Raw genomic sequence first — 25,237 nt, 5'->3', positions numbered from 1 at the left:
GTTAGGGAGTTGGTGATATTCAAAAATATATATATAACTATATAGGGCAACATTGTGGTTGGGGGGGTTGGTGAGAGAAAGGATGGGAAACCCGTAGCAATGAGAGCTGAGCATCAAAACAGCAAGTGCCAAAACTGTTAGGATGGCCAGCACTGACTCTTCTTTAGAAAACAGTCTTTAGAAACAATGGCACCTTCAGTTTAAACGTTGAATTAAGCTCTTGTAATTTAGGTCATCATTCAGCTTTGATGGATACTAGGAGATGGTTAATGTTGTATAAATCCTTTAGAAGCCATAGAATGGAAAAATGTCAGGCAACCAGAAAGACTTCAATTATCCTATCTTTTTTTTTTTTTTTTTTTTTTTTTTAAAGATTTTATTTATTTATTTGAGAGAGAGACAGTGAGAGAGAACATGAGCGAGGAGAAGGTCAGAGGGAGAAGCAGACTCCCCATGGAGCTGGGAGCCTGATGTGGGACTCGATCCCGGGACTCCAGGATCATGACCTGAGCCGAAGGCAGTCGTCCAACCAACTGAGCCACCCAGGCGCCCCAATTATCCTATCTTGTCCTAGAGAGAGAACTAGTAGTTTGTTCATCATTATTGCAAAATTACCCTTAGAAAGCCTGAGGTGGGGTGGGGGATGGGCTGGATTAGGGTGGATTGCCAAAATTACATTTTGGGTAGGATGTTTAATGTTACTGAAGGAGATCTTTGACTTTGGAGAATAATTTAGCCCTCAACAACTTCTTAGTCTGCCATGACTTTGCAACAACTTCTAATTCGTAATATAGGTGTGTTTTCATAAAAAGAAAAAATAGTTTTGAAATCTATGCCCAAAATGGGACTGTGTCCTTTCACTACATTCTGTGGGTCACAGCAAGTCACAAAGTCATCCCAGAGTCAAAAGGAGGAATAATGGATCTCACCTCTCAATGGGAAAAGTGGCATGTGCATATAGGGAGGGAAGGAATTGGTGGTGCCCTGTTTGGTGGCTATCTAAGCCTAACTAGTTACTTTAATTCACTCAGACTCTTGCATTTCAGCATATGTCCCTGCTTCCCTCCAGTAAAGCTGACCTCACAAAGGTCTCCAATGGCCTAACTAGCATATATTTGCATGTATTATTTATACTACATATCATTTACAGGTATCATTCAGTATGTTACTTATATTTAAATTTTTGTGAGAAAATTTTCAAACAAGTAAAATTTTCAAAAAAGTAAGCAGAATATTATAATGGATCCCCATATACACATTACCCAGCATTAATGATTATTAACCTCAGGACCAATCCTGTTTCATCTATACCCTGATCCACTTCTCCTTTCTTACTTTATATTGAAGCAAATTCCAAGCATATTATTTCATCAATCTGTGTACATTTTAATGACTGTACGGTTATCTACTTATATATTTAGACAATTCTGGTTTTGGACATTTGTGGCTTTTATTTTTATCATTCAGATTATAATCACTGCAGGGGCTCCTGGGTGGCTTAGTCAGTTAAGCTTCTCCCTTTGACTGAGGTCATGATCCCAGTGTCCTGGGATTGAGTCCTGCATCAGGCTGCCTGCTCAGTGGGGAGCCTGCTTCTCCCTCTCCCTCTGTGACTCCCCCTGCTTGTGTTCTCTCCCTGTCAAATAAATAAAATCTTGGGGAGAAAGTATAACACTGTAATCATTACCACGTATTTTTTTTTAAATATTTTATTTATTTATTTGACAGAGATCACAAGCAGGCAGAGAGGCAGGCAGAGAGAGAGAGGAGGAAGCAGGCTCCCTGCTGAGCAGAGAGCCCGATGCGGGACTCGATCCCAGGACCCTGAGATCACGACCTGAGCCGAAGGCAGAGGCTTTAACCCACTGAGCCACCCAGGTGCCCCTACCATGTATTTTTAATAAAGGAAATACCAACAGCTTTTTCCCATCACTTTGACACGTTTTCTTATTTTTATCCTCACAGTTTCCTATAAGGTAGGTAGAGCAGTTATATTATCCCTATTTTATACATAAGAATTTTAAAGTGCAGGGCGCATGGGTGGTTCAGGGGGTTAAGCCTCTGCCTTCGGCTCAGGTCCTGATCTCAGGCCCCACATTGGGCTCTCTGCTCAGCAGGGAGGCTGTTCTCCACCCCCCCCACCCCCGCCTGCCTCTCTGCTTACTTGTGATCTCTCTCTCTCTGTCAAATAAATAAAAATCTTAAAAAAAAAAAAAAAGAATTTTGAAGTGCAGTATCAAGCTGTTGAGTCATAGAGTAAGAATTAGAAACCAGATCTCTTGAATCTACTCCGTTCATTTTAAAGATTTTATTTATTTATTTATTTTTTTGTCAGAGAGAGAGAGAGCGAGAGTGCAAGCGCACAGGCAGACAGAGTGGTAGAGGGAGAAGCGGGCTCCCTACGGAACAAGGAGCCCGATGCGGGACTCGATCCTAGGACGCTAGGATCATGACCTGAGCCGAAGGCAGCTGCTCAACGAACTGAGCCACCCAGGCGTTCCTACTCCGTTCATTTTAAACTAAACCTTGCTAACTTAAAGTTATTCATAAAACTAATGCATGTGTATGATAGAAATGCGCTGCTGTGTAAATATCCATTGAACATCCATTAAGTCTTAGATACAATGATAGACATGCTCCTGTTTAATCTTCATGTCAATACTGTGAGATAAATTTTAATCTCTTTTACAAATGAGGAATGGAAACTCTGAGAAGTTAAATGACTTATTCATAATTACATTGCTCATAAGTAGTGGAACTGGATTCTGATTTCAGTCTTCTTGCTTCTAACATTAGTACTCTTTCCACTTTTCTCTACATTGATATTTCAAGGGCTACTTTTCTTTTTTTAAGATTTTTTTATTGGGGTGCCTGGGTGGCTCAGTTAGTTGCCTTCAGCTTGGGTCATGATTCTAGGACCCTGGGATTGAGCCCCACATTAGGGTCCCTGCTGAGGGGAGAGTTTGCTTCTCCCTCTGCCCCCCTCTTGTGCTTGCTCTGCCTCTCCCTTGCTAGTGCTCTCCCTCTCTTTCAAATAAATAAAATATAAAATAAAACCTTTTTAAAAAATCTCAGGGATTCCTGATGGTGCCTACTCTTTCTATATATAGATATAGATATGTATATACATACTATATATATTATAGTATATACATACTATATATATACTATATAGTATATAGTGTATATCTATATCTATATCTATATCTATATATAGAAAGAGACAGTGGTGGGGAGGGGCAGAGAGTAAGGCAGAGAGAATCCCAAACTCCACACTGAGCGCAGAGCCCAACAGGGGGCTTGATCCCACAACCCCAAGATCATGACCTGAGCCAAAACCAAGAGTCAGATGCTTAACCAACTGTGCCACCCAGGTGCCCTATACTTTTTTTATTAAAAAAGAAAAAATGACTTTTTGAATAGGTCTTTATTTAACTTGTATTCAAAGTCATAAACATATAATGTTTTCTTTCAGCACATTTAGCCCGCTTATCTATAACCTTATATCCCCAGTGTTGTGAAATAGTGTGTGTGTGTGTGTGTGTGTGTGTGTTAGGTGTGGGGCTTTTTATAATGGAACTAATGTTTTGTTTTGTTTTTTAATGAGGTTATTGCTTGCTACCAAGCTTTTAAAATTTGAACTGTATGGCTGGTATGTGCAAGATGTTAAGGAAGATATAAAGGGTCCTCACACATGAAGTCTGTCTTCAAGAAACTTGTAGTGTAGTTGGGAAAATAGTAGAAGGAAGAGAGTCAATGCCATAGGAGTGGAAGAAACATTATTTTGCCAGCAGTAAAAATACTATCCTATTCATATATGCATAATGCTTTACAACATAATTTCATTCAGTAATTTATAATATATTGAATATTCACTGCATATAAAGACGTGCATTAGGGTATGTAACAGTGAGGCAAAGACACAAGGCTTCTGCTCTGTTAACACTAGAAACCAAACTTCAGAAAGAGAATTCTTACCAGATATTTGTATAGTCCTTATCTTAGTTTGTTCTACTATAACTAAATGTTATAGACTGTGTAACTTCTAAACAATGGAAGTTTATCATAGTTCTGGAGGTTGGAGATCTAAGATCAGGGTGTCAGTTAAGTCAGGTGAGGGTTCTCTTCAGAGCTGCAGAGTTCTCACTGTATCTTCACACAGTGGAAGGGGCTAGGGAGCACTGTGGGCTCTCTTTGGTAAGGGCACTGATCCCATTCATGAGGGCCCCCTCATGACCTCATCACCTCCCAAATACCTCTCCTCCTAACCCCACCACAGGGGGTGTTAGGATTCTAACATGTGAATTTTCAGGGGGACACAAACATTTAGACCATAGCATTCATTCCATCCCTGGCCTCCCCAAATCATGTCTTTCTTACATTCATTCTATCCCAACAGCTGTAAAAGTCTACGAAGTGTGGAGTCTCATCTAAATCAGTTATGGATGAGACTCGAGGTATGGATCATTCTGAAGAAATCCCTGCCAGCTGTGAATCTGTGAAATCAAACAAATTATAAGTTTCTAAAATACAGTGGTGGGACAGACATAGGATATTTTCATTCCAAAAGGAAGAGATAGGAGAAAAAGAAGGGTAACAATTCCTAAGCAAGTTTAAAGCCCCACAAGGCAACTAACATTAAGTCTTAAGGGTTGAGAATAATTTTCTTTAACTAGATGTTCAGCTCTCTGGTATGGAGGTCCTACCTTCTGGATTAATTCAGGAGGGAGATAAGGGGGAGCAGGAGTCTCACCTTCTGGACCCTCAGGGCCATTTGCAGCCTTATGGCTTTGCAGGGCAGCTCTCATGGGTTGAAGTTGCATTGTGATGGTTCTACCAGTCTGGGATCCCAGGGGTGGCCCCACTCCCATGGCTTCATTGGGAATTGCCCAGGTTGGGGCTCTCTGGTGGCCTTGCCCCAGAGGTGGCACCGTGTTTGGGTTGTACGCCCACAGGTCTGGGTGGCTTCAACATTCCAAATCTAGGTGGAGGTAGGCCCATACTTCCATAACTCTCCCGGGTAGAAGTTGGCCCCCCATGGCTTTGGGTGGCACCACTTTGGTTTGGGTAGATATTGTGTAGCCTGTAGAAACTCAAGAAATGCCCCGCCCTGGCCTGTGAAACTGAGGAGCAGCTCCGATGAGCTGGGGTCCTTCTTCTTTGTCTTGAAGAATAGCCCAATATCACAGCCATGGCTCTAAGATCCCATCCTGTGAAATCCAAGTCCAACAGCTAGCCTCATTCCTTCCTCTTCAGTTCACACAGACTTTTCTTTCTTCAGTTGCTACCTAACTCTCAAACCCATACTCAAACCCATACCTAGCTCTCAAACCCATACTGACCCCTTAATCAAAAGGTGGTTTGGCCACCCCCTGTCCTCTCCTGAACAAGATTTCCCAATTTTTCCAACATGGACATGCTGAATTTTTAGGTTCCACTTCCTCTTTGATTAACAATCTATCTTTAAATCATTTTCTCTTCTTGAATTGTACTATAAGCATTCAAGAAGAATTAGGCTGCTCCTTCAACACCTCAATTAGGCCGCCTTGGAAATTTCCTCAGCCAAATATCCAGTTTTGCCGCTCACAAGTTCTGCCTTCCACAAAACCCCAAGAGGAGAATCCAATTCAGTAAAGCTGTTTGCTGCTTTGAAACAAGGATCACCCTTCCTCTCGTTTCCAGTAACATGTTCCTCATTTCCATCTGAGACTTCATCAGAATGTCCTTTACCATCCATCACATTTCCACTGACACTCTGCTCACAACTTGGGTGCTCTCTAAGAAGACTGGGGCTTTCTCTATAGCTTTCTTTCCCATTTGCCTTGTGAGTTCTCACCAGAATTGCTTTAAATGATCTGTTCATGGGAATATCGTTTTTTTCTATCACAGACCCCAAAATTCTTCAAGCTTCTACCAATTACTCAATTCCACAGTCACTTCCACATTTTTAGGTATTTGTTACAGCAGCACTCCACTCTCAGCGCCAATTTCTGTCTTGGTCCATTTGTGCTGCTATAACAAAATGTGACAAGCCACATAGCTTATGAACAATAGAAATTTATTTCTCACAATTCTGTTGGCTGGAAGTCTGAGATTAGGGGGCCAACAAGGTCAGGTTCTGGGTCTTAGACTTCTTGTATTTTCACTTGGCAGAAGAGGCTAGGGAGCTCGGTGGGATCTCTATTATAAAAGCACTAATCCAGGGCACCTGCATGGCTCAGTGGGTTAAGCCTCTCTCTGCCTTCGGCTCGGGTCATGGTCTCAGGGTCCTGAGTTCCGCATTGGACTCTCTGCTTGGTGGGGAGTCTGCTTCCCCTCTCTCTCTGCCTACTTGTGATCTCTCTCTGTGTCCAATAAATAAATAAAAATCTTTAAAAAATAAATAAAAGTACTAATCCCATTCATGAGAGTCCCACCCTCAGGACTTAATCACCATCACATTGGGTGTAAAGATTCCAGTGTGAATTTGGAGGAGAGGGGCATAAACCTGCAGACCATAGCAATCCTCTTAAGAAACCATTCAGTCTTGAGGTTTCTGGGTGGCTCAGTGGGTTAAAGCCTCTGCCTTCGGCTCAGGTCATGATCCCAGGGTCCTGGGATCGAGCCCCACATCGGGCTCTCTGCTCAGCAGGGAGCCTGCTTCCTCCTCTCTCTCTGCCTGCTTCTCTGCCTACTTGTGATCTCTGTCTGTCAAATAAATAAATAAAATCTTAAAAAAAAAGAAATATTTAGTCTTTTTTAAGACTTTATTTTTTAGAGTAGTTTAGGGTTCACAAAAAAAGTAGGGTGGTACAGAAGTGTCTCATATATTCCCAGCTCCTACACATGCATAACTTCCCTTGTTATCAACATTCCCCCTTGTTATCAACATTCCCTTGTTATCAACATTCCCCACCAGAGTGGTAAATTTGTCACAATTGATGAACCTACATTGACACGTTATAAAAGCCCAAAGTCCATAGTTTCACTCTTGGTGTACATTCCATGGATTTGGACAAAGGTATAGTGATATGTATCCATCATTATGGTATCATACAGAGTTTTTTCACTGCTCTGAAAAACTTTTGTGCCTTGTTTATCCCCAGCCTCAGCTGGAATCATACAATATGCAGTCTTTTCAAACTGGCTTTTTTCACTTAATAATATGTGTTTAAGTTTCCTCCATGTCTTTTCATGGCTTCATGGCCCATTTCCTTTTAGTGCCAAATAATAGGTCATTCTCTGGATGTACCATGGTTTATTTATCCATTTACCTACTGAAGGACATCTTGATTGCTTCCAAGTTTTGGCAGTTATGAATACAGCTAATGTGAATATCTGTATGCAAAGTTTTGTGTTGACATAAATTTTCAGCTCCTTTGTATAAATATCCAAGAGCATGACTGCTAGATCATAAGGTAAGAGTATGTTTAGTTTTATAAGAAACTGCCAAACTGTCTTCCAAAGTTGTTGTACCATTTTGAATTCCCATGAGCAATGAATGAAAGTTCCTGTTTCTCCATGTCCTTGTCAGCATTTGGTGTTGTCAATGCTCCTGATTTTGGCCCCTGGAATAGGTGTGTCAGTACTCTATATATATTTTTTTTTCATGAGCAGAATTTTACAGATCATCCACTTGTTTGTGGATTTTCCTGGCAACCTAAACAATATTCAAAAGTGAGGCTAAGGCTCCACAAGCAAAATTTCTCCTAATAACATAAGTAGTTACATTGTAGAGGCGACAATTATCAGCATATTGCCAGTAGAAGAAGAATACAGTGTTGGCATGTGCCTGCCAGTTGCCTTTTTGGTTTAAAGAATATCCTACACAGGAGACAGTTCTTGTCCCAATGGCTTCTACACAGTGCCATAACCTATACAGTAACTCAATAAAATATTTTAGACAACAGTCCTGGCTTATTAAACATTTGAAATATTTTCACAAAAATTAATGATTATATCAGGTCCAAAAAAAACCACTTAGGAAATATTTATTTATATACCCAAATATTTGAAGCCTCTTCTAGAAGCTAGATACCTTCAATAAACGGTCTTAAAAAATGCTGCTGTGTGGACAGGCAGTTAAATTGCCATTTATGGTGACAATGGAATATTTTACACTTCTGTTATCCAATAGAGATATAATATGAGACACAAATGTACTTTAAAAATTTCTATTAAGCGGGGAGGAGTCAAGATGGTGGAGAAGTAGCAGGCTGAGACTACTTCAGGTAGCAGAAGATCAGCTAGATAGCTTATCTAAAGATTGCAAACACCTACAAATCCAATGGCAGATCGAAGAGAAGAAGAACAGCAATTCTAGAAACAGAAAATCAACCACTTTCTGAAAGGTAGGACTGGCGGAGAAGTGAATCCAAAGCGACCAGAAGATAGACCCCAGGGGGAGGGGTCGGCTCCCGGCAAGTGGCGGAGCAATGGAGCACAAATCAGGACATTTAAAAGTCTGTTCTGCTGAGGGACATCGCTCCAGAGGCTAAACCAGGGCGAAGCCCACGCGGGGTCAGCATGGCCTCAGGTCCCGCAGGGTCACAGAAGGATCGGGGGTGTCTGAGTGTCGCAGAGCTTGCGGGTATTAGAACAGGGAAGTCAGCTTCAGAGACAGAGCCAAGGAGTGAGCTCTCAGCTCGGGATTACCTTGAACTGGTCGCAGGCTCGGTGAGCTCGAAGCGCGGCCAGAGGCCACGGAGACGGGAGTAATTGGGCACTGTTCTCTGAGGGCGCACTGAGGAGTGTGGCCCCGGGCTCTCGGCTCCTCTGGGCCAGAGACCAGGAGGCCGCCATTTTCACTCCCATCCTCCAGAACTCTACGGAAAGCACTCAGGGAACAAAAGCTCCTGAAAGCAAACCCGAGCGGATTACTCAGCCCGGCCCCTGGTAAGGGGGGGTGCAATTCTGCCTGGGGCAAAGACACTTGAGAATCATTACAAGAGGCCCCTCCCCCAGAAGATCAACAAGAAATCCAGCCAGGACCGAGTTCACCTGCCAAAGAGTGCAGTTTCAATACCAAGGAGAGCAGCGGAATTCCAGAAGAGGAGAAAGCAAAGCACGGAACTCATGGTTTTCTCCCCATGATTCTTTAGTCTTGTAGTTAATTTAATTTTTTTTCTTTTTCAATTTTTTTTACTCTTCTTCTGCTAAATTTTTTTAACTTTTACCCTTTTCTTTTTTAACGTTTTTAAACTAGTTTATCTAATATATATATTTTTTTCTTTTTTATACTTTTTCTTTATTCGTTTTCTTTTCTTAATTGTTTCTTTTCTTTCTTTCTTTCTTTTTTTTCTTTCTGAACCTCTTTTTATCCCCTTTCTTCCCCCTCATGATTTGGGATCTCTTCTGATTTGGTTAAAGCATATTTTCCTGGGGTTCTTGCCACCCTTTTAGTATTTTACTTGCTCCTTCATATACTCTTATCTGGACAAAATGACAAGGCGGAAAAATTCACCACAAAAAAAAGAACAAGAGGCAGTACCGAAGGCTAGGGACCTAATCAATACAGACATTGGTAATATGTCAGATCTAGAGTTCAGAATGACGATTCTCAAGGTTTTAGCCGGGCTCAAAAAAGACATGGAAGATATTAGAGAAACCCTCTCGGGAGATATTAAAGCCCTTTCTGGAGAAATAAAAGAACTAAAATCTAACCAAGTTGAAATTTAAAAAGCTATTAATGAGGAGCAATCAAAAATGGAGGCTCTGACTGCTAGGATAAAAGGGGCAGAAGAAAGAATTAGTGATATAGAAGACCAAATGACAGAGAATAAAGAAGCTGAGCAAAAGAGAGACAAACAGCTACTGGACCACAAGGGCAGAATTCGAGAGATAAGTCAAACCATAGGACAAAACAACATTAGAATAATTGGGATTCCAGAAGAAGAAGGAAGAGAGAGGGGAGCAGAAGGTATACTGGAGAGAATTTCCCCAATATGGCAAAGGAAACAAGCATCAAAATCCAGGAGGTGCAGAGAACCCTCCTCAAAATCAATAAGAATAGATCCACACCCCGTCACCTAATAGTAAAGTTTACAAGTCTTAGTGACAAAGAGAAAATCCTGAAAGCAGCCCGGGAAAAGAAGTCTGTAACATACAATGGTAAAAATATTAGATTGGCAGCAGACTTATCCACAGAGACCTGGCAGGCCAGAAAGAGCTGGCATGATATATTCAGAGCACTAAACAAGAAAAACATGCAGCCAAGAATACTATATCCAGCTAGGCTATCATTGAAAATAGAAGGAGAGATTAAAAGCGTCCAGGACAAACAAAAACTGAAAGAATTTGCAAACACCAAACCAGCTCTACAGGAAATATTGAAAGTGGTCCTCTAAGCAAATAGAGAAAAAAAGTAGTAGATCAGAAAGGAACAGAGGCAATCTATAGTTACAGCCACCTTACAGGCAATACAATGGCACTAAATTCATATCTCTCAATAGTTACCCTGAATATTAATGGGCTAAATGCCCCAATCAAAAGACACAGGTTATCAGAATGGATAAAAAAAAAATCTATATGTTGCCTACAAGAAACTCATTTTAAACCCAAAGACACCTCCAGATTTAAAGTGAGGTGGTGGAAAAGAATTTACCATGCTAATGGACATCAGAAGAAAGCAGGAGTGGCAATCCTTATATCAGATCAATTAGATTTTAAGCCAAAGACTATAGTAAGAGATGAGGAAGGACACTATATCATACTCAAAGGACCTGTCCAACAAAAAGATCGAACAATTTTAAATATCTATGCCCCCAACGTGGGAGCAGCCAACTATATAAACCAATTAATAACAAAATCAAAGAAACACATCGACAATAATACAATAATAGTAGGGGACTTTAACACTCCCCTCACTGAAATGGACAGATCCAAGCAAAAGATCAACAAGGAAATAAAGGCCTTAAATGGCACACTGGACCAGATGGACATCACAGATATATTCAGAACATTTCATCCCAAAGCAGCAGAATACACATTCTTCTCTAGTGCACATGGAACATTCTCCAGAATAGATCACATCCTGGGTCCTAAGTCAGGTCTCAACCAGTATCAAAAGATTGGAATCATTCCCTGCATATTTTCAGACCACAATGCTCTGAAGCTAGAACTCAATCACAAGAGGAAATTTGGAAAGAATCCAAATACATGGAGACTAAACAGCATCCTTCTAAAGAATGAATGGGTCAACCAGGAAATTAAAGGAGAATTGAAAAAATTCATGGAAACAAATGATAATGAAAACACAACGGTTCAAAATCTGTGGGACACAACAAAGGCAGTCCTGAGAGGAAAATATATAGTGATACAAGCCTTTCTCAAGAAACAAGAAAGGTCTCAGGTACACAACCTAACCCTACACCTAAAGGAGCTTGAGAAAGAACAAGAAAGAAACCCTAAACCCAGCAGGAGAAGAGAAATCATAAAGATCAGAGCAGAAATCAATGAAATAGAAACCACAAACAAAAAACAAAACAAAACAAAACAAAAAAAAAACCAAAACACAGTATAACAAATCAACGAAACTAGGAGATGGTTCTTTGAAAGAATTAATAATATTGATAAACCCCTGGCTAGACTTATCAAAAAGAAAAGAGAAAGGACCCTAATAAATAAAATCATGAATGAAAGAGGAGAAATCACAACTAACACCATAGAAATACAAACAATTATAAGAACATACTATGAGTAACTCTACGCCAACAAATTTGACAATCTGGAAGTAATGGATGCATTCCTAGAGACATATAAACTACCACAACTGAACCAGGAAGAAATAGAAAGCCTGAACAGGGCCATAACCAGTAAGTAGATTGAAACAGTCATCAAAAATCTCCAAACAAACAAAAGCCCAGGACCAGACGGCTTCCCAGGGGAATTCTACCAAACATTTAAAGAATTCCTATTCTCCTGAAACTGTTCCAAAAAAATAGAAATGGAAGGAAGACTTCCAAACTCATTTTATGAGACCAGCATCACTTTGATCCCAAAACCAGACAAGTATCCCATCAAAAAAGAGAACTACAGACCAATATCCTTGATGAACACAGATGCGAAAATTCTCACCAAAGTACTAGCCAATAGGATTCAACAGTACATTAAAAGGATCATTCGCCACGACCAAGTGGGAATTATTCCAGGGCTGCAAGTTTGGTTCAACATCCACAAATCAATGTGATATAACACATTAATAAAAGAAAGAAGAAGAACCATATGATACTCTCAATAGATGCTGAAAAAGCATTTGACAAAGTACATCATCCCTTCCTGATCAAAACTCTTCAAAGTGTAGGGATAGAGAACACATACCTCAATATTATCAAAGCCATCCATGAAAAACCCACCACAAATATCGTTCTCAATGGAGAAAAACTGGAAGCTTTTCTGCTAAGGTCAGGAACACGGCAGGGATGTCCATTATCACCACTGCTATTCAAATAGTACTAGAAGTCCTAGCCTCAGCAATCAGACAACAAAAAGAAATTAAAGACAACCAAATCGGCAAAGAAGAAGTCAAACTATCACTCTTTGCAGATGATATGATACTATATGTGGAAAACCAAAAAGACTCCACTCCAAAACTGCTAGAACTTAGACAGGAATTCAGCAAAGTGTCAGGATATAAAATCCATGCACAGAAATCAGTTGCATTTCTCTACACCAACAACAAGACAGAAGAAAGAGAAATTAAGGAGTCAATCCCATTTACAATTGCACCCAAAACTAAGATATCTAGGAATAAACCTAACCAAAGAGGCACAGAATCTATACTCAGAAAACTATAAAGTACTCATGAAAGAAATTGAGGAAGACACAAAGAAATGGAAAAATGTTCCATGCTCCTGGATTGAAGAATAAACATTGTGAAAATGTCTATGCTACCTAAAGTAATCTATACATTTAATGCAATTCCTATCAAAGTACCATCCATTTTCTTCAAAGAAATGGATCAAATAATCCTAAAATTTATATGGAACCAGAAAAGACCTCAAATAGCCAAAGGAATATTGAAAAAGAAAGCCAAAGTTGGTGGCATCACAATTCCGGACTTCAAGCTCTATTACAAAGCTGTCATCATCAAGACAGCATGGTACTGGCACAAAAACAGACACATAGATCAATGGAACAGAATAGAGAGCCCAGAAATAGACCCTCAACTTTATGGTCAACTAGTCTTCAACAAAGCAGGAAAGAATGTCCAATGGAAAAAAGACAGCCTCTTCAATAAATGGTGTTGGGAAAATTGGACAGCCACATGCAGAAAAATGAAATTGGACCATTTCCTTACACCACACATGAAAATAGACTCAAAATGGATGAAGGACCTCAATGTGAGAAAGGAATCCATCAAAATCCTTGAGGAGAACACAGGCAGCAACCTCTTTGACCTCAGCCGCAGCAACATCTTCCTAGGAACATCGCCAAAGGCAAGGAAAGCAAGGGCAAAAATGAACTATTGGGATTTTATCAAGATCAAAAGCTTTTGCACAGCAAAGGAAACAGTTAACAAAACCAAAAGACAACTGGCAGAATGGGAGAAGATATTTGCAAACGACATATCAGATAAAGGGCTAGTGTCCAAAATCTATAAAGAACTTAGCAAACCAACACCCAAAAAACAAATAATCCAATCAAGAAATCCAATCAAGAAGACATGAACAGGGCGCCTGGGTGGCTCAGTGGGTTAAGCCACTGCCTTCGGCTCAGGTCATGATCTCAGGGTCCTGGGATCGAGTCCCACATCGGGCTCTCTGCCCATCGGGGAGCCTGCTTCCTCCTCTCTCTCTCTGCCTACTTGTAATCTCTATCAAATAAATAAATAAAATCTTAAAAAAAAAAAAAAAAAAAAGAAGACATGAACAGACATTTCTGCAAAGAAGACATCCAGATGGCCAACAGACACATGAAAAAGTGCTCCATATCACTCGGCATCAGGGAAATACAAATCAAAACCACAATGAGATATCACCTCACACCAGCCAGAATGGCTAAAATTAACAAGTCAGGAAATGACAAATGCTGGCAAGGATGTGGAGAAAGGGGAACCCTCCTACACTGTTGGTGGAAATGCAAGCTGATGCAACCACTCTGGAAAACAACATGGAGGTTCCTCAAAATGTTGAAAATACAACTACTCTATGACCCAGCAATTGCACTACTGGGTATTTACCCTAAAGATACAAACGTAGTGATCCAAAGGGGCACGTGCACCCAAATGTTTATTGCAGCAATGTCTACAATAGCCAAACTATGGAAAGAACCTAAATGTCCATCAACAGACGAATGGATAAAGAAGATGTGGCATATATACACAATGGAATACTATGCAGCCATCAAAAGAAATGAAATCTTGCCATTTGCGACAACGTGGATGGAACTAGAGGGTATCCTGCTTAGCAAAATAAGTCAAGCGGAGAAAGACAACTATCATATGATCTCCCTGATTTGAGGAACTGGAGATGCAACATGGGGGGTTAAGGGGGTAGGAGAAGAATAAATGAAACAAGATGGGATTGGGAGGGAGACAAACCATAAGTGACTTTTAATCCCAGAAAACAAACTGACGGTTGCTGGGAGGAGGGTGGTTGGGAGAATAGGTTTGGGGTTATGGACACTGGGGAGGGTATGTGCTATGGTGAGTGCTGTGAAGTGTGTAAACGTGGTGATTCACAGACCTGTACCCCTGGGGATAAAAATATATGTTTATAAAAAATTAAAAATTAAAAAAATTTCTATTAAGCAAATTGATAAAATGAAAAATAATTTTATGTTTATTGCAACATATTGAGAATATTTCAATGTGAGGCAATATAAAAAATTACTGAGATAATTTATACTTTTCATATAAGGTTTTCAAATAATGTATGTGTTATGGAGTTAAGAGTGTATTTTACACTTACATATCTCAATTCACACTTCAACTGGATCCACATTTCAAGTGCTTTTACATGGCACAATTCTATTATCCCTCAGCCTTCAGTCATTTTCTGAACCATTTGGAGGTAAGAAAACCAGTGTACTGTTGAAATAATGAATGCCCTGAGCTAGTGCACACCATGCATCATTACTATCATCTTTCTGGGAGCTGGTCCATTAAGAGTAATAGCCATACCTGAAGAGCAGCCTTCTACTACTTGCTGAGGATTATTACACATTGTCCCTTGAATAAGATGTGCAAATGGTTTTGTATTAAATACAACTCTTCCTTCAAAATCCTCTGCATTTTCTGCAAGAACTCCAGCTTATTTGAGGCTGAGTGCCAGCTGAATGTCTTCAGATAACTTCCAAATCACACTTCGATCTGCACACTTCTCAGACTTGCCGAGAAGGCTGTCTTTCAAACTCTGTACTTGACAATTTCTCCTTCCACAATCAGGTATGGAAGGTCGCCATTTATAGTGAGGCCCAGATGGAAAAGTTGTGATAAAGCCCTAGCAGGCAACAGGTACTTTTTTGTTAATGACAGCAAATGTAGTGGGACGTACAAGAACCAGTTGTAGTTGTCACCATGCTTTTCACAGACAGAATTGTAAGTTGTCCTCATCTGTAACCACATGTCATTTTTAAAAATTATTAAACAATCATTTTTAGTACTGTAGGGCTCTTTGTCACAGTGTTTGGTCCGAGTCTCTTTTAGCACAACCCAGTAATGCTCATTTGGATTCTCCAAGGCTGATACAGTCAACATGGCTACTGTTATTAATATCCATGCACTGCACTCCTGAAATGTTTAATAAATCTTTTCTGTTTGGTGGACGAAGGTGATGGTGATCATGATCGTTACCTCTGTTGAATGGTAATTGGCTACATAGTTATTAAAACAGAGTAAATGCTCCCAAGCACCATACTGGTAACAAAAAAAAACAACAACATGCACACGCACACACACACACACACACACACACTCACACAGGTAAAACAAAACAAAACAAAACCACACAGACACACACACACACTGGTAAAAGAAAAAAAAACACGCATGCACACATTTCAACACTCAGAAAAAGGAATTTAAAATTGGGGTTTACATCACAATTGTGTATTCAGTACCTGGTACACATCTCTTTTGTTAATTTACATCGGGTCCTTTTTAAGCTTTTCTTTATTTTATTTATAATCGTCATTTTAGTATTTTACTTTAGATCTCCAAACTTTTTATTCCCTACAGAACTTTAAAAAAAATTTAGCGAGATATTTTTTGATTCTTTGAGCCCAACGTGTTTGTGGACGTGCACATATGTGTTAAGAGTCTCTTCTGTACTCTACTACAATGTATAACAAGAATTAAAACTACCCAGAGTTTTGATTTAAATATACCAACTATGGAGCTTATGAGAATACACCACTTTGTGATATCATTGTGACTTTCTGATCAATTAATCAAATATTACATTTGAGGTCTTACTCTTTTCTTAGATTTAAATTACGGTTCTTGGGGCCCCTGGGTGGCTCAGAGGGTTAAAGCCTCTGCCTTCGGCTCAGGTCATGATCCCAGGGTCCTGGGATCGAGTCCCGCATCGGGCTTTCTCCTTGGCGGGGAGCCTGCTTCCTCCTCTCTTTGTCTGTCTGCCTCTCTGCCTACTTGTGAACTCTTGTCGAAGAAATAAATAAAATATTTTTGAAAAAATTATGGTTCTTAATATGTGTTGGCCAGTAGTTTATAGTTCAATGAAGAAAATTCTATGGATGTGTACTCATGTAGTATGTATTATATTGTACTAAAAGTATGAAACCTTTGGTATGTTCTTTGATCAATTTTTAAATATGCACTGAAAGAGCCTTTAATGTAACAGATTGTATGTAATTCATATTCTTTAAACTACTTTAAATATCCTTAAAGAATTTGATGGCATTGCAAGATTTTTAAGTCATTTTCCTAAGTGAAATATGAACTTTTATATTTTCTCTGTTTTTCCTCACTTTACAGATGCAGCAGCTTGAGAGACAGGTTATTGATGCTGAACGTCAAGCAGAAAAAGCTTTTCAACAGGTAGAGTATAATTCTAGTTCAATTTTCTTTTCTTAGCTGCCTGGGTGGCTCAGTCGATTAAGGGTCTGACTTCGGCTCAGGTCATGATCTCGGGGTCCTGGGATCGAGCCTCAGGAGGGGCTCCACACTTGGCCAGGAGTCTGCTTCTCCCTCTCCCTCTACCCATCACCCCACTTATGTGTGCTTTCTCTCAAATAAATAAATAAATAAAATCTTATAAAAAATTTTTTCCCTCTCTACCAATATAAACCTTGTTTTGCCCAAAACAATCCTCAAAATAGTCTTCAACCCTTCTCTACATCCTATCACTCTGACTGCTCTCTGACCTGGATCCATAGGGACAGTGGAGAATCTAATTTTATTTTGCTCCTTAACAGATTTCCATAATATGAAAATGCTTCCATTAGAAGGTTTATCTTCTGAAAAAATCAGATATGATTTTTATGGAAATCCTAACCATAATGATGTTGTAAATACAAATATGTTCATAACATTGTCTTTTTAAAATTATTGTTATGTTAGTCACCATACAGTACATCATTAGTTTTTGATGTAGTGTTCCATGATTAATTGTTTGCGTGTAACACTGAGTGCTCCATACAATACATGCCCTCCTTAATACCCATCACCAGGTTAACCCATTCCCCCACCCTCCCTGCCCTCTAAAACCCTCAGTTTGTTTCTCAGAGTCCATAGTCTCTCATGATTCGTCTCCCCCTTGGAATTCCCCTGCTTCATTTTTCCCTTCCTTCTCCAAATGTCCTCCATGCTATTCCTTATGTTCCAACAATAAGGGAAGCCATATGATAATTGACTTTCTCTGTTTGATTTATTTCACTCAGCATAATCTCCTCCAGTCCCATCCATGCTGATGCAAAAGTTGGGTGTTCATCCTTTCTGATGGCTGAGTAATATTCCATTATATATATGGACCATATCTTCTTTATCTATTCTTCTGTTGAAGAGCATCTCTTTCTACATTTTAGCTATTGTGGACATTGCTGCTAGGAACATTGGGGTGCATATGCCCTTCTTTTCACTACATCTGTATCTTTGGGGTAAATACCCAGTACTGCAGTTGCTGGGTCATAGGGTAATTCTATTTCTAATTTTTTGAGGAAGTTCCCCATTGTTTTCCAAAGTGGCTGTACCAACTTGCATTTCCACTAATAGTGTAAGAGGGTTCCCCTTTCTTCACAATCTCTCCAACACTTGTTGTTTCTTGCCTTGTCAATTTTTGCCATTCTAACTGATGTGAGATTGTATCTCATTGTGGGTTTGATTTAAATTTTCCTAGTAGCTAATGATGATTAACATTTTTTCATGACTGTTAGCCATTTGTATGTCTTCTTTTGAAGTGTCTGTTCATGTCTTCTGCCCATTTTTTGACTTGATTATTTGTTTTTTGGAAGTTGAGTTTGAGAAGTTCTTTATAGTTCTTGGATATCAACCCTTTGTAGAGTCATTTGCAAATATCTTCTCCCATTCTGTGGGTTGCCTGTTTTGTTGGCTGTTTCCTTTGCTGTGCAGAAGTTGTTTTATCTTGATGAAGTCCCAAAATTCATTTTTGCTTTTGTTTCTCTTGACTTTGGAGACATTTTTTGAAAAAAGTTGCTGTGGCTGATGTCGAAGAAGTTACTGCCTATGTTCTACTCTAGGATTTTGGTGGATTCCTATCTCACACTGAGGTATTTCTTCCATTTTGAGTTTATCTTTGTGTATGGTGTAAGAGAATGGTCAGGTTTCATTCTTCTGTATATACTTGTCCAATTTCCCCAGCACCCTTTATTGAAGAGACTGTCTTTTTTCCATTGGATACTTTTTTCTGCTTTCTTGAAGATTGTTTGACTGTAGAGTTGAGGGTCCATATCTGGGCTCTCTCTTCTGTTCCATTGGTCTATGTGTCTGTTTTTGTGCCAGTACCATGCTGTCTTGGTGATCACAGCCTTGTAATATACCTTGAAATCAGGCAACATGATGCCCCCAGCTTTGGGTTTTGTCTTTTTGTGTATTGTTTTTTCCCCCCAACATTTCCTTGGTGATTTGAGGTATTTTCTAGTCCATACACATTTATGATTGTTTGTTCCAGCACTTCGAAAAATGCTGTTGTTATTTTGACCCAGATGGTGTTGGAAATATAGATTGCCCTGGGAAGCATCGACATTTTAACAGTGTTTATTCATCCGATCCATGAACATGGAATGTATCGCCCTCGCCCCGCAAGGACAAGAACCCTGGTTCGGATGCATCTTCTCTCTCCTTATTTCCGCAAGTCTACACACTTATATACGCTTACATGACCAATCAGCGAGCAGGGTACAGGAAGGAGCGAATCAGGCTGTGCACCTAAACGAACAACTTCGCTAGCAACCAATGCTGTTTACTTCCTCTTTGGGCGTTCTGCTTAGTCTCACGAGGCAATCCTAACCTGGCAACTAGCCAGGTGCCATCTTTTAATGGCGGAGGCCGCCCTGGCCAGGGGCCTGCCTCCGACAGAATGTTTTCCCATCTTTTTGTGTCTTCTTCAATTTCTTTCATGAGTGTTTTGTAGTTTTTAGAGTACAGATCTTTTACCTCTTTGTTTAGGTTTATTTCAAGGTACCGATGCTATTGTAAATGAAATCAATTCTCTAATTTCTCTTTCTACAGTTACATTGTTAGTGTATAAGAAAGCAACTGATTTCTGTGCATTGTTTTTGTATCCTGCCACATTACTGAATTGCTGTATGAGTTCTGGTAATTTGGAGGTAGAGTCTTTTGGGTTTTCCACATAAAGTATTGTGTCATCTGCGAAGAGTAGCAGTGTCTTTCATAGAAATAAAGATTTGGAAATAATATGAATGTCATATTATAAGAGAATGAATAAGTGTACTATATTTATTCCATGAAATATTAAGCAACCATTAAAAATAATTATTACAAAAGGCATACTAATACAGAAAAATGCTTAGAGTTATATCAGGAAAACTATGTACAAATCGTACTTAGCATTAATAGGCATGTGGGGGAAGAGTAAAATTTGATATGTCACTTAACTCAATCTGGGCCTTGCCAACATTAAAATGAGTGTTTTGGATGAGCCCACGAGCCTTAAAGTTTGTCTAATGGTCCTCATTCCATAGCTTCACATTTTATGAAAAGATCTTTGTCAGATTCAGGCAAGTCAGGATTTTCAAAATTATAATTTTTTCTAAAAAATGTATACATATTTCTTATTCTTGCTCTAGATTTGTAATTTTTCTTCTCTTCAATTTGAGTACTACCAAATCTTATTTTCACCTAAAAGATTTGATTTTATACAGCAGATTCAGTAGATTGATTTAGTGGCTTGATAAATTTCCAAACAAACCCAATCTAAGGTAATCTCTGAATTTCTTAATTATACTTAAAAGAAATTCCTAAAATTTTATTATGCCAAATTTCAACCAGTGCAAGAATAGAGAAAATAGCATCATGAACCCTCATCACTAGCTTTAACAATTAGTCTACTCAATGCTAATCAATACCTTCATTCACTTTATTCTCCACCCCCACACCAGGTTATTTTGAAACAACTTCTAGACATCATATCATTTCACCCATGAGTATTTCAGCAACTAATCTGAAAATAGGATTTAAAAATCGGAACTATAGTATCATCACACCAGCAATTCTTTAAAACCTCAAATTTAGGTATTGGTAGAAGTTTGAATAGTAATTGTAAAGATCTATGCTGTGCTTGATTTTTTTTTTTAAAGATTTCTTATTTATTTGACAGAGAGAGAGAGATAACAAGCAGGCAGAGAGGCAGGCAGAGACAGAGAGAGGGGGAAGCAGGCTCCCCGCTGAGCAGAGAGCCCGGTACGGGGCTCGATCCCAGGACTCTGGGATCATGACCTGAGCTGAAGGCAGAGGCTTTAACCCACTGAGCCAACCAGTCACCCCGCTGTGCTTGATTTTTTTTTTTTAATGTTCTTTAGCTAATAATACCAAATAGTTTTATTTCTATTTGTAGCTCTAAAAATCCAATAATTAACAGTAAACTCATCAAAGGTCACTTATATTCTATGAAAGACTCCCATGTTTATGTCCCTTTTCGCCATTGTATACTAAATGTCCTTGTCCTTGTCTTTGTCTATTGTGGGCTCTGTATGCATGTCCCTGTTTAGTCCCACACCTAGTAACACACATTCAGCAGTTTGTCCTTCTTATCTCTCTCTTTATCTATCCCTTTCTGACTTTGGCCTTTCCTTGGTGACATCTCTCTTTACCTCTTTCCCCATGGTTATCTATCTCTCTCTCTTCTTCCCTATTTTTACCTTCCCTTTCTTTTTTCCCTTTAACACCTCTTAGTATAGAGGAAAAAAGAAAGAAATGAAGGATGGTTTTGTTTTGCCTTTTCTTAAGTTAAATTAAAATCCTTTTTTAAAAATTATTTATTTATTTATTTGTCAGAGACACACACAGAAGCAGAGAACCCATGAGCTGGGGGAGTGGCAGGTTTCCTACTGAGCAGGGAACCAGACATGGGACTCAGTCCCAGGACTCTGGGGTCATGACCTGAGCTGAAGGCCCACGTTTAACCGGCTGAGCCACCCAGGCATGCTTTAAATTAAAATTCTTAATTTATATGTGCAGCGTATGGTTAACTCTGAAAAGTAAATTAATATGTCTTTCTTATTTGTGATTTTCAGGGTTTTCTTTTGTGATTCACTAGATCTTAAGAGCAAAAAAAGAATCGCCATTCCCAATTCAAGGGAAACAAGCCATGGCTGTTTGTAGCTATTAGGACCCAACCACTGATCTTGATAAGCTAGCAGGAAGAATTTCTTATTTGAGGTTATTCTTTGAGGATATCGGGTATAAAGTTATTTAATTCTGTGTGCTACATTTTATTTATTTAAAGATTTTATTTATCTTATTTGACAGAGAGAAACAGAAAGAGGGAAGGCAAGCAGGGAAGTAGGAGAGAGAGAAGCACACTTCCTGCTGAGCAGGGAGCCCAGTGGGGGGCTCGATCCCAGGACCTTGGGATCATGACCTGAGCCCAAGACATATGCTTAACAACGGAGTCGCCCAGGCACCCTGTGTGCTACATTTTAAAGCAAAAAGTCATCATGATTGGCTAAATGGCCTTAAATCAAACCCCTCCTCCCATAAAGAGTGAGTGATAATTGCAAATCTCCCTGAGTTTCTGTGTAATTTAGCAAATCCAAAGTATTTGGTTTTGTCACACTTTAAATTTGTTTAGTACCTGTTTTGTTATGCTTCACAAGGGATTTTTTTCCTTATGTAATCGTACATTTTATTATATATTATTATACATATACATATTATACATTATATACATATTACGTATTATTCACAGTATTAGATACATAATGATTCTGAAAGGTTTTTTTATTTTTACTTTTTAAAGATTTTATTTATTTATTTGATAGACAGAGATCACAAGTAGGCAGAGAGGCAGGTAGAGAGAGGGGGAAGCAAGCTCCCCTCTGAACAGGGAGCCCAAAGCGGAGCTCAGTCCCAGGACCCTGGGACCACAATCTGAGCCGAAGGCAGAGGCTTTAACCCACTGAGCCACCCAGGTGCCCTGATTCTGAAAGTTTATAGGAAATATAAAGAGAGCAAATGAATTCTGATGTACCAATTATATTACCTTCTTGTGGCCTTCACATGACTAAGTAAATGTTATTAACATAGAGTAACCACATCCTTTGCTATCTTTAGCAGTGTCCATGGGACTGTGCCCTATCTGCTGTTTATGTTGCTAAAATTCAGCTTGTCCTTTGTCATTGAGTCATATCCTAATATTTAAACTGTATTTATATTAACCAAAAAGGAACATTTCACCACTAAAAGCAGTAGTCAGCGCAAACTGACTCAACTTTGTACTTGAGCTTTTTTCATTTTTCCCCTTGTTTTTAATGAGTGGCATTATCTTACCGGTACAACCATTAAATAAGTTGGCTGTAGAGAAGAAATTGTACATTTTTCCAGAGAAATCTTGGCGATCATTATGCTGTAGTACATTTTTATTGTAGTGGTTCAGAGTTTGGAAAGCAGTATGTGCACATTAATCCCGAATTACTTATGAGTATTCCTGTGAGATAGAAAAACTGCAGATTGCACATGTGGGAGATACTGATAAACAGGATTCATTCTTTATCTGATTAGGTGTATATTACAATCTATTACACTGATTTATGCTAACCAGGGCCACCTGGGTGGCTTAGTCAGTTAAGCAGCTGCCTTTGGCTCAGGTCATGGTCCCAGGGTCCTGGAATCAAGTCCTGCATCAGGCTTCTTGCTCAGCCGGGAGCCTGCTTCTCCTTCTACGGGCCACTCCCCCTGGTTGTGTGCATGCTCTCTTGCTCTCTCTCTCTGGCAAATAAATAAATAAAATCTTTGATTTATGCTAACCAAAAGGGAGTACAATAATTTCCCCTATAGAAATTTGTGTTTTCATTCTGTCCTTCTGTTTTCAATCCCTTGCCTGTGTTGGGTGCAGACTTGGTAAGATTTTAAAGTTCTCTCTGACCATTCTAATATGTGGACTAATCTGCCTCCTGTGAAGTTGGTTTTTAGATTCCAAGTCACTTGTGGTTCTTAATAAGTGACAACTACTCAGTCATGCTATTATCCAGGACCTTGTAATGATTTACTTCATTACAGGGAAACCTACTTTATCCAGTGCTACTCCTTTTCTTCTCCAGTAAGAATTGTTCCAGTCTTACTACATAAATTCTGGAGCACTATTTGCAAAATAATTGTGTTTAAGATGCGAAAGAATAATTACTTAATTTGCAGTAAATTTTAAGTAACTGGTAAATGGTCTGGAATTCAAAATAGCCTTATAATTCCTTTCTTCATTCTATTTTGGAATGATCAGGTATTTTTATCATGCCATTGCAACACATATAGGGAAAAAGAAACTTTCAACCCCCCCCCCCGAAAATATAGTCACATCTTAATTACCTGTAGTGGGGTAGGTAGGGATGGGGTTAGAAAAGGGAAGAGTATGGGCAGGAAAATTGGAAACAGCATTGGGAGTTGTGTCAGTCCCCATGACTTTCCTCAAGGTTTGATGATTCCCCAGAAGAACTCACAGAACTCAGAAAAGCTGTTATACTCACGGTTATGTTTTATTACAGTGAAAGCTTACAGATTAAAATCAGCAAAGGAAAAATGCACATAGAGCAGAGTCCAGGAGAAACCAGATGTGAGCTTCCAGTTGTCCTCTCTCACTGGAGTTACACAGGGATGCACTTAATTCTCCCATCAGCGATATGTGACAACATACAAAGTATTGCTGACTAGGGAAATTCATCTGAGCCTTGGTGTCCAGAATTTTTATTGGCAGGGAGTGGGGCTGGTAGTGTCAGTCTTGTAGGCATGGAGTGCATGTGTGATTGACCTTAGCTATTCAGTTTCCAACTTTGCACAGGTCAAAATGATACAGTGTGGTCCAGGACCCAAGGTGAATGGGGAAAAGAAGAGGCTTTCACCATAAATTACACTATTGGCATAAACTATCGGGTGTGGCCCAATTTCTCAAGTGTATAGAGTCTTATCAGGCAAGATATTACAAGGGCACAGAAGTTATTTTTTTTCCAGGAGCTAGGCAAATGCCAGTTCTTTTTCTGGAATGTGCAGGGTTCCAGCACCCCCAAGTCTGCTGAGTTAATCCTTTACTACAAAATAGCTTAGGGAGCTCAGAAGCAATAAAGGTTTTGGGGAAATGGCTGAGATACATGGGTGCAACCAGAGGCTCTCCTAGAAGAAAAGGAAAAAGGTAGCCTAAAAGTGCAAAGCATTCTTCCCCAAAGAAGATCCATATAATTGCAAGTTTCTTTCATGAGCAATTTGAATTCATAGGTGTTTGTTATTGGTCAGTCTCTGAGTAGTTGAAATTCTTATATGGTTCAGACCATATAAGACCTGGAGAAAGAACTGGGCTGTTTTCTGTGTACTTGAAGTGAGATATTTTAAAAGGCTCCTTGGTGTTTCTGTAGGCCCTTTTCTTTTCTGTAGACATATTATTCGTGTGAATTACAAAGGAAGGCTGGTGGATCCTGTGGAACTTGGTCCTAACAGGAGCACTTGGCAAGTAGATTGCCTGTAACTATTTTGTGAGCTCTCTCCCTAAGAGATTTTGCTGTTCTTGCCTGTATTTTTCTTGCCCGGGAAGGTTTTGTTTAGCTAAAAGTAATGGTCAAATTAAACAGTCATACATAGCAAAAATGCATCCAAGGAGCTCTGACTGTAGCTTCCAGT

The 25,237-nt window shown here is 39.4% G+C and overlaps 2 protein-coding genes across 6 annotated transcripts in view; one reads left to right on the top strand and one right to left on the bottom strand.

The window, feature by feature from the left end:
- Nucleotides 1–25,237, top strand: part of PLEKHH2 (pleckstrin homology, MyTH4 and FERM domain containing H2) — a 124,112-nt gene that overhangs the window by 19,291 nt on the left and 79,584 nt on the right. For all 5 annotated transcript variants that reach the window (XR_009344814.1, XM_059134614.1, XM_059134613.1 and 2 more), the window contains exon 3: nucleotides 16,916–16,978. Coding sequence is in view for 4 of the 5 variants with exons in the window: in XM_059134614.1 (XP_058990597.1) it covers nucleotides 16,916–16,978 (63 nt within the window). In the remaining variant the exon portion in view is untranslated. The remainder of the gene's footprint in view (nucleotides 1–16,915; nucleotides 16,979–25,237) is intronic.
- On the bottom strand, nucleotides 14,965–15,834 carry C1GALT1C1L (C1GALT1 specific chaperone 1 like). The gene is given in 5 exon segments (XM_059134617.1): nucleotides 14,965–15,023; nucleotides 15,026–15,331; nucleotides 15,334–15,647; nucleotides 15,649–15,795; nucleotides 15,797–15,834. Coding segments are annotated over 5 exon segments (864 nt in total).

Source organism: Mustela lutreola, chromosome 9 (assembly GCF_030435805.1).
Source record: "Mustela lutreola isolate mMusLut2 chromosome 9, mMusLut2.pri, whole genome shotgun sequence".
In the NCBI taxonomy this organism is placed as follows: domain Eukaryota; kingdom Metazoa; phylum Chordata; class Mammalia; order Carnivora; family Mustelidae; genus Mustela; species Mustela lutreola.
The sequence above is the reverse complement of the archived record's forward strand: the minus strand, read 5'-3'. Positions and strand labels throughout refer to the sequence as shown.